Consider the following 11,299-nt stretch of genomic DNA (forward strand, 5'->3'; position numbering starts at 1 on the left):
ATATGTACAGATAGATAGATATGTACAAGTACACATATATGTATATACACATATATTTGTATGTCGAACCACATATATGTATGAATATCTATATATATAGATATATATGCATACAAATCTATATGTACGTATATGTGTGTGTGGGTGTGTGTGTGTGTGTATGTATGTATATAGGCTTATAAATAGCTTTTTGAAAGCGTATATTTTTTGTATGCGTATATATATATATATATATATATATTATATATACATATACATATTAGAGAAATTTTCCGATATTCTGAAAATGTTATCTACTGTGTTTATGAATTTTTCTTAACGTTTCTCTTTGTATGATTTTTTTTTGTTTTTTTGTTGTTGTCTTTTTTTTTTTGCTTTCTTTTGATGTTTTCTTTCGATATTTTCGTGTGGAAACTTCCAAGTTATTTGTAGACCTTTTCAAAAAATTGTCACCGAATTTTCTTTGAACGCTATGTTTTCAAAGATCGAACTCTCTGAACCTCTAAAACTTTCCTTCTTTCTTAACACTGTACTTTCTAGTTTTTCTAATGTGTTGTCGTTGAGAATATCTGATTTCGTTTCAGAGAAATGATCATCAGAATCCGTCAAGGAATCTGTATGAAGTAACGTAAATGTAGTCCAAGTATTCAAATCTCGGTCGTAGTTAGCTTTATAGTCTCCAACAGATGTCACCTCTATCTCGTCAACGGCTTCGATATCGTCATCGTCGTCATCGTCGTCATCGTCGTTTTCGTGGATTATATCGTTGTGAATGTCTTCGTGGTCGCTACTATCAAAGCTGTCACTTAAATGTTTGGTGCTTTCTAAAGTGGTTTCCATTAGAATTTCGTATACGCTACAATAGCTATCACCGGTATTTTGGCAACACAAGTGGAAAATGTCTATGAAAGCCAGCTGTGGACTAAAGATATCATCGCTGAGAACGCTGCTAGGTGTGGTGGACGACAAGATGGAGTGTTTGCTGCAAGAACTAGGAATGGAGTTACATCGGCTAATATCTGTACTGGTTAGGCTCATCAAAGAAGCCTCCGAAAGTTCTTCGCAATCTTCTTGCCCTTCTTCGGTAAAATCAGGCCGGAAGTTGCCGTTATCACTCCACGCAGGAGATCGAATATATTCAAATTGTGGGGATGTGCAACAGAGCAAAGGATTGTTTTGGTATGTCGCCATGGTGATGTAAGTCCAGTCGAAATCTGGTGAAAACTGCAGACCTTCAAATGAATCAGTATTTTGTTGTTTGAAGACGGCAGCCATATTGTCAGTGGCGACCAAATCAGTGGATCTTGTGTCATAATTATTATCTTCGTTGCTACTGATGCTGCATCTGTTGCTCGTGTCCACACTGCTACAACTATTATTGTTGTTATTATTGTTGTTCTGACTATTGCTATTCACATTTTGGTTGTTGCCTTTCTTCCAGTAAACCCCATATTTTTTATCCAGTTTGTTGCTCACACACTCTATCTGGTTGACTAGCACGCGGATATCACCGACGATTCCTTGTAAATTACCCAGAACATTCTCTAAATTTCCGACAACATTGCGAACTGATTGCTTAACTAGTCTCTTCTCATTGGCTGATCCTGTTGCCGGGCTGGGATTACAACAATTACCATTTGAACTAAATGACACCAACGAACGACTGAAATTGTCATTCAACGGTTCCAAAGTCTTTGGTCTTTCCTTCGACTCCATATTTACTCTAGAATTTATCGGCTGCTGTACTCGTTGTCTTCTTTTGTAAATGTTGTGCAGATTCGTTCATTCTAGATTTCCGTCTGTAAAAAGTACTTTTTTTCTCTCAAATCTCCCAATAAATAACAAAATAAAGAATATCGGATGTTTCCTTAGGGTGGAAAGGGAAGCTTGAACCGACAAATGTCTTCTTTCGTTTTCGTAGTAAAAAAAAAAAAACCAAAGCAGAATATCGAAAAGAAAGGAGTCTTGAAATGGCGTTCACGACAGACAGCACCTTATTGATCCTCCAAGCTGGGATGTTGATACTAATAGTAGATGCTGAGGTTCAAATCATCTCTGTTATTCCTTTCAATGTAAAAACCTCACGACAGACTGAAATGGAATAAGAAAGTGAGATATTAGATTTAATGGAGACTGTGAAAACATTAATGGTAACAACAATAAGAAAATGCCCTGATGCAGTACCAGGCAGTGGCTCTCATGGCTTCTGATCTTAACTGATTGGAAGCATTATCACGTACATTGCTTTGCCTTGGTATAAAAGATGGCCTACAGTAAAGATTCTACTCAATACCACAGATTTGCTTGTCACTTGTTACACCTTAACCAGTTTAGCATGTCCCTTAGTTGCTGACGATATGAGCATCTCTGATCACAAGCAGAAGGAGTGGGGGAGCATCGTGGCCATGTGTTGAGAGGGATTCTTTGGGGTTTGAATAATTTACATCTGGAAACATGGGTGTTTCGTTCAATATATTTAAACAACCCTTATTCAAGCACATTTTGAGCGGGATGGGTTACTCGACCAGAAGAAAATTCTAACTGGGCCCCACCTGCAAGATCATGTGCTGTTTATCTTGATATGAGATCACCTTGTCGCGCACATATGGTTGTGATGCATGTGCCTGGTGTACCCTTATCAGACAGGTAGCCCAGTATATTTTACTGGGGTAAAATATACTGGTCTTCGTATATTTTACCACAGTATCACTTTGAAGGCATGCACTGCTCTCTCACTAAAAAAAAATATATATAATAATAATAATAATAATAATAATAATAATAATAATAATAATAATAATAATAATAATAATGATAATAATAATATATGGCCGCTCAATCATAAACAAACACTCTCATATATACATAAAGTAGAGAAAAGGAGACTAGAGTTATATGTGTGTAGAGTTATATGTGTATACATACATACATACATACATACATACATACATACATACATACATATATATAAATATATATATAATTCCCGTCCATCTTTTCGGGGTCTATCAAATAACTATGCCTTGTTACTGACGTCAATGCAGTTGACTAACACACAGCACCTAAAATTGGTGGACTTGTACCGAAATTTGAAACCATTATTATAAATAATTTTGCTGCTGCTGCTACTACTACTACTACTAGTACTACTACTACTACTAGTACTACTACTACTACTATTACTACCATTACTCATTCGCGCTGTGAGTTTCGTTGATCAGACATCACCCATCAGAATCCAATTTACTTACAATATGTCACATTTCATGTAATCAATAATGCAATATTGATAAAACCATTCTAATTATGGACATGTGTCCGCACGTGCGTGGGTGCGTGTGTGTGTACCAAAACGGCACTCCGTCGGTTGCGATGACGAGTGGTTCCAGTTGATCCGATCAACGCAACAGCCAAATCGTAGCGTAAATGTAGTTATCAGCGAGATTTCATCGTGGCACACCGAATGTGTCACAGCTGGCCCTTTTGTATTACAGGTACAACTAATCTTTGACTGCTGAATGAACTAGAGCCACAAGAAATAGCTGGTACTCCGTCGGTTACGACGACGAGGGGTCCAGTTGATCCGAACAATGGAACATCCTGCTCGTAAAATTAACGAGCAAATGACGTAAGTTTTTAGGAAGTTTCAGTGTGAAACGGAATGGGATCAGGCTGGCCCCTTGAAATGCAGGTACGACTCATTTTTGCCAGCTGAGTGAACTGGAGCAATGTAAAATAAAGTGTCTTGCTTAAGGGCATAACGTGCCACCTGGAATCGAACTCACGGCCTTACAACCGTGAGCCGAACACCCTGACCTCTAAGCTACGCGCCTTCACCTGTATGAGCGGAGAGAGTGAGAGTGCGACAGAGAGAGAGGGCACGACAGACAAAGAGAGAGTGAATAAGGAGAGGAAGGAGATGTTTCTTACATAGCAGCTCTTAGCAGCTTCGTTATTTGCTTTTTTTAAGTCTACCTTAATAACCATAATTATTCATTGATCTGGTCACAATGTCTATATCTTACATCAAATTTTCGTCAGAATGTAATATATTCATAACATATACATGTGTATGTCTAGCAACCCCATAGTTTTACTTACACACACACACACACACACACACACACATACCTATTCACACTAAGACAATGCTATCATCTCCGCTGGAAAGTGACTCATATAATTAGTATTGTCTGCTATCTAAACATATATTTAAATTTCATATAAAGGTTGTTAATTTTTTTCTTCTTATTTTACTTTTCGATTGCAGAATCATAAACCTATACAAATTAACACTTTAATATAATAATCTATTTTTCTTGAATGTTCATCCCTATCCCACACTCGCATCCGTAGAAATATTGCCGTAATTTACGAGTTGGCGGAAAACATATATTCAATAAAAGCAGGGTTTGCTATGGTACATTGAAAATATTGATCGCCTAGAGACGGTACAATTAAATTTACACACACACACACACACACACACACACACACACACACACACACACACACACATACACACACACACATCATACACGTCATACAGTTTTGCTATTATGAATACGTGAAAAGTATATAAAATTGTTAAAAAATATAGACCGGAAAGAAGAATATACACAAGTGTTTTATCTGTTGCTTGTTTTAGTCATTAAATAACTGCCATTCTGGAGCACCGCTTTTGAAGAGTTTAAACCATTATATCGGACCTGGTACTTACTATTATGTAAAAATCTTGTACTTATTCAATCAATCAGCCCTTTTTGCCGAATCGCTAAGGCACAGGAACGTAAACAAACCAGCACCGGTTGTGAAACGATGGGAGACAACAAACACACATGCACACACACACACAATACATAGATACATATATATATATATGCATACACACACACACATATACTTCCAATCATCCTTTTTACCATTTAATCCATACGCACACTCTAAATTACCACCTTGACAATCTCACACATACATACGCTCACACAAACACACACACACACACACGTACACAGCAACTCATATATACTCACACATACACACACACACACAAACACACGCACAAACACGCGTTCTTTCGATGTATTTTCTGTTTGCCCAACGTTCATTTATTCTACACTGTCAATGTTTTCTTCTAGCTGCAAAGATATAACGTCTCCCCAAGACATTTACCATTGAGTAGCCAGGACACCGAGCTTGGTGGATGCTTTCGGATATTTATTCTTTCAATCACTCTCGGGGAGTGGAGTTCTGATAATTAATCTTAAGCATTTAATAAAGGACTGGGTATCCCCCGCTATTATCCTGATGATACATATCTGACTCAAGCTGATCAATTTATTTGCGTATATGTACTACTGCACAGACCTATATGTATTATTATTCTCATACAGATTTCGAGGTAAACCATGAAGAGAGAGAGAGAGAGAGAGAGAGAGAGAGAGAGAGAGAGAGAGAGGCATTAGTAAGCTCGCGAATAGCGACGAAAGGACTTTGACAAACAAACAAACGTTTGATTGTTCATCAAAAACATTAAACAAATAATAATAAATCTCTGAACGAGGTATAAACTAACTGTTCTCCTGGGGTTACAAGCTACAGTAATACCCACCCTTAGTGGTTAGCCATATTGAGATGGCAAATATACCTCACATTAAACAAATAGTCAATAAAGAAGTAATATTGAACCAGTTCGTGTGTTTATCATTATTGGCATAGTGACCCCTCCCAAGACGCAAAATGATTTGCTTCAACTCGCAAATTCGCATCAAGAATCTTCAAACCAAATACAAAAACGATTTGTTTTCGTTTCTTTAAAGAAATTCTATTTTGATTAAGGTTAGAATTACGGATGACAAAAACTGGGTTCTCCTTAAAGGTTATATAAGTTTATATAACGGTTTTTCTCCAGTTACAGACGAGTTTCAAGGATTAATATTTCAGCAAAGTAAGTCTAGCAGCTGAATTGTTGGCATGTCGGACATAATGCTTAACAGCATTTCGTCCGTCTTTATGCTCTGGGTTCAAATTTCGTGGAGGTCAGCATTGCCTTTCATCCTCTCGGGGTCGATAAAATAAGTACCAGTTAACAACTGGAGTCCATGTAATCGACTTACTCCATCTACAGCAATATTTGTATGCGCATCCATAAAAACAATATTTCACTCTTTTCACGCACGAAGAGGTCACATCCAAACCGTTGACCATTTTGGCGATTACTGATATCCACAGACTTTCGATATCCTATGCATATATGATGAGATCATAATGGACAGCATGAGGGCTGGTATATTTGACCAAGTGATGGCTACAATATAATTACAGCATATCAGTTTCCTAACCGGATCCTTCAGAGTAGCCAGGAAAAAAATTTTTAACAACATCCATGATGCGTTTTATGATGGTTATTTTGTTGACAATAGCTCTTAAATCTTTCGGTTTATCCATTGACCCGGAGAGGTTTTCGGAGAAGGCAGTAGGGATGATTCATGCGCTCTGTTTTACCGAAAAGAGCGAAATATAAATTAATTCTCAGCGACTTTGATGTAGCCAACTCAAATGGTTTGATGCTAACGTTGGAGCAAAGGGTGGATAACTCATCTCTTTCGTCATATTTGTAGTCCGACATCAAAGGTTTTCATTTTACTATGCTAAACATCATTCTCCGGAACATTTGTATGATTTCTATAAGAGGATGGTATCCAGTATAGTTTTGTAGGGAGCACCTCTGCTGACCTTCGCCAAGCCTAACCATTCTTCAATGATGACGACATACCATATTCCAGCTCCAGCGAGAATGAAATTTATCTGATCTAATCTAATCAATTTCTACGAATAATAATCGATGTTAGAAAGCTTGTAGTGTTACAATGACACAATGCTGATTCACGCGTGAGGTGGAGCGGGATGAGTAGAGACACACACACACACACATACACACACACACAAATATATGCACGCGTATATCTAAGTGGGTGTGTGTGTGTGTGCATGTTTATAGATATATATGTATAACTTTGAGCATTTAAGCGCAGATGAATATAGAATTGGAGAAACAGGAAACATGTTGGCCAGGCTTTAGCTGAGTAACATTAGAATATATGCATAAATTAGCTCCACTAAGGCCTGCTTTGTCGATGATGGAATGTGTGTGTATGTGTGTGTGTGTGTGTGTGTGTGTGTGTGTGTGTGTGCGTGTGTACATCTGTATATGTGTTCGTTTATTCAAAGCAAGGAAATAGAATTTGCTTCAAGTTTGGGAAATATCTTTTAAAAGATACCTATTAGGTGATTTTTCTTTTTATTAAATCCAGAACTTTAAAATTTCTACTTTTAAGAAATGTTTACAAGTTTCGATCAAGCACAGAAGCGAACTACTTGACCTCACAGCCAAGCTTGTATGTATGTATGTATGTATGTATGTATGTATGTATGTATGTATGTATGTATGTATGTATGTTTGTATGTATTCTTTTACATGCTGCATGGTCAGGTCATCGGCGACTAAACCGACAACCCCACCAAGCTTACTTGGTGAGGAGGGTGTTTATTGGACACCCTGCGGGATGAAAAACAAAACCCGTCAAAGGGCGGAGGAACTCTTGAGAATCAACGGCCATCCAATAAATGTCTTAAGGCTGTATCATGCGCGGGGACATAGAAATAACCGGACTGAATACCCGATCGCGCGGTTAAAACATTGGGAGTGAAGGATTCCTAGCCTTTGTTAGGGCATCCTTCTAGGAGAAGGTAACTCATGTAACTGGGATAGCACCGACATAAAACCTGCGGCTCGGTGGTTACCGATGATTTTGACTTGTTCTTCTTTTCGGATTATAGCTGCTGTTGCTTAGTGAGTGGGATTGACTCAGTGCACAGCCTTTCTTGACTTAAAAAAATCTTCTTGCACAGGCATTGCACGATAACAACATGAATTAAGCTTCGTGCAAAGGCCATACTCGATAACGAGGGGGCAACCACCATTATTTTACTTGATTCAGTTATTTGACTGCACCCATGCTGGAGCACCGCTTTTAGTTGAACAAATTGACTCCAGGACTTATTCTTTGTAAGCCTAGTACTTATTCTATTGGTTCTCTTATGCAGAACCGCTAGGTTACGGAGACGTAAATACACACCAACGTGGGTGTCAAGCAATGGTGGGGGCACAAACACAGATACACAAATACACACACATACAAACACACACACACACATACATACATACATACATACATGCTACATACATACATACATACATACATACAACATACATAAATATATACATACATACATACATACATATATATATATATATATATATATATATATATATATATATATATATACGACTCTCTTCTTTCAGTTTCCGTCTACAAATCCACTCACAAGGCATTGGTTGGCCCGCGGCTATAGTAGTAGACACTTGCCGAAGTTGTCCCGTAGTGGGACTGAACCCAGAATTATGTGGTTGGGAAGCAATCTTCTTACCACACAGCCACTACTATATATATGTGTGTGTATATATATATATATAAATATATAGATATATATATATGTTGAAAAGGGCCAGCTTTGCTACATTCATGTCACACTGAATCTCCCTGAAAACTACATTAAAGGCTCGAGTGTCTGTGGAGTACTCAGCCACTTGCTTATTGATTTCACTAGCAGGCTGTTCCGTCAACCGGATCAAATGGAAACCTTGTCGTCGCAACTGACCGACTGACCGCCAGTTCGTTTTATATTGGTTCCAGCAGCCTAGATTATGCTTGTGAATAACCTATTAGGGCCTCATTCTGCTCTCCAAATATCTGGAGAGAAATGTGCCACAAATGTCCTTCCGGGTTCAATTTCACAAATTCAGGAAAAATAGAGACAGGGAACCTAAATGATAGGTGGATGGAAAGAGAATGAGAGAAATAGTGTGAGAGTGTGTGGTGTGTGTGTGTGTGTGTGTGTGTGTGGTGTGTGTGTATAGAGAAGTGATTTTATCATTTCATTGCTAATTCATTTACCTGTAACAAAAAATATCAATTTAAGCTCAGAGAAAAGGGAACCAGAATATTTGACGCACACGAACTCACTCACACCTACACTCACTCTTACGTACACTCACTCTCACGTACACTCACTCTCACCTACACTCACTCTCACCTACACACACTATAACAAGACGTCACTCGTGACGGAGTAAGACTCGATAATATTTACTCTGCTTTCACATTTAATCAACCATTTTATAAACGCACCATGAGCCTGTAGCTTGTGACTCACACGCTTCTCCTGGCTTTTCACTACTAATGTAAGCGCCAACCAATGCAGTACATTGAATAGGTTGAACAGGGCTACTCTGATGAGTGCAATAACCGACCCTCAGGGATCTCTCGGGTGATTTCCCTTCCGGTAGTTTTGCAACAACTGCTATGAGGGTTTCACTGATGATATTATACGATTTGGGTTGAGATGTCTGCAGAATACTAAATGCAATGTAGTTCTATGAGCTGCACAGTTCTCACCCCGCACCCCATTTTACTCCAGTTGCATCGCAGTTGAAATAATTGTTGACAGAAGCATCGGCACACCGGGTGAAGTGTTTAGAGGCATTTCCTACGACTTTAGTTTCTGATTTTAAATTCCGACGGGATCAAACTTTGACTTTTCATCCTTTCGGAGTCGATAAAATAAGTACCAGTTACATACTGGGGCCGATATAATCGATGCAACCACCTCCCCTGAAATTGCTGGCGTTGTGTCAAAATTTGAAATCAATATTTGTTTAGATTTTATACGATAATGATTGTAGGTCATCTTGAAGACTTAAAATACTTCAAACTACGTTGTATTGGTTGTGATCTAAATGAAATCCTGCAAATGATGGCCGTCTATTTCTAGTAATTTGTTACGATAACCAATTTTTTTTCGTTACCACTTTTAGTTCGTGCCTCAGAAAAATCACCCTTCTCATGAGAGATGCTTGTTGACAGCTCTAGGAAACATTAACTTAACAAAATGTCGCATCTGGAAGTCATTCAATTCATTATTCACCTTCCATTTAATGACTGTCTCTGTCCGATATTTTTCTGTGTCGGTCGATATTTGTCTGATAAAATTTCGTCCATATTGGTTTTGTCTCCTCGCTATGAACGATCTCAGTTACTTCCACCTGTTGGTGAATGGTGACCGTTAACACGGCATAGAACATTCTATATCCAGAAATTGAATTTCTTGATCTGTGTTTCTCAGCAATTTGGTCAACCAAAGATAACATCCTCGATAGATTATTATCTAAAAGCTGACCCTGTACCGTCAAAATGACAGCTAATTGTAGTATTTTATATATAAATAAGGTACAAAATAAGGGACATAATAATCACAGATACAAACCTTCACACGCTTTCCTTGTACACGCAAACACATACACACGTATACTCACACAGAGTTGAAACGCTGTTTGTTTTTTCCTGTCATTGTTGAATGCTCCCCATCCCACTTCCATTGTGCACACACACACAACAAATACAAACATTCACATACCTTCCTATTACATACACTTACATATACTCACACAGAGTTGAAACACTGATTTTTCGACCCTTTCCTTCCTTATTCTTCTATCATCCCTTCCTTTCTCTCATTGTTATTACTTTCTCTCTCACTCTCTCTCAGTCAGAGCTATTACTCTCACTACTTCTCCTTCACTCAATTGCTATTTTATCTCCTCTCCCTTCACTTATATAATTCTGTCTCCCACTCCATCCTACTTCTACTCTGTGATTTTAGACAAATATATGCGTGTGCGTGTATGTATGTATGTTCGTATGTAAGTAAGTTTGTATGTACGTAGGTATGCTTGCTTGTATATACATATGCATGTATGTATATGCGTATGTACGTATGTATGTATACATGCATGTATATATGTACATGTGCGTGTATGCATGTATGCTTGTATGTATGTATATATGTATATATGTAGATATGTCTGTTTGTATGTACGTATGCATGCATGTATGTAGGCAAGCATATATGTATATCAGAATATAAGAATATATGCGTGTGTATATGTATGTATGCATGTATCTACGTATACATGAATATATCTATGTACATATATATATATATATATATATATATATAATATATATGTATATATATATATATATATATGTAGTATATATATAATATATTATATATTTATTAACCTGCCTATGAATCAGTCTGTATGTCACCGATCGCTTGTACGTCCATTTACGTAGCACTCTATTCCTAGTCATTTCCAGATACATGTATGTGTCTA

At 37.7% G+C, this 11,299-nt stretch overlaps 1 protein-coding gene across 1 annotated transcript in view; it reads right to left on the reverse strand.

Annotated features, from left to right (window-relative positions):
* Positions 1–318: 318 nt before the first annotated feature.
* The window catches only part of LOC118762449 (putative uncharacterized protein DDB_G0277255), a 141,663-nt gene continuing 130,682 nt past the window's right edge, over positions 319–11,299 (reverse strand). The window contains exon 4 of the mRNA XM_036500987.1: positions 319–2,091. Coding sequence (XP_036356880.1) covers positions 439–1,716 — 1,278 coding nt within the window. The 5' untranslated portion in view covers positions 1,717–2,091 and the 3' untranslated portion in view covers positions 319–438. The remainder of the gene's footprint in view (positions 2,092–11,299) is intronic.

This window comes from Octopus sinensis, linkage group LG3 (genome assembly GCF_006345805.1).
Source record: "Octopus sinensis linkage group LG3, ASM634580v1, whole genome shotgun sequence".
NCBI classification, from domain to species: domain Eukaryota; kingdom Metazoa; phylum Mollusca; class Cephalopoda; order Octopoda; family Octopodidae; genus Octopus; species Octopus sinensis.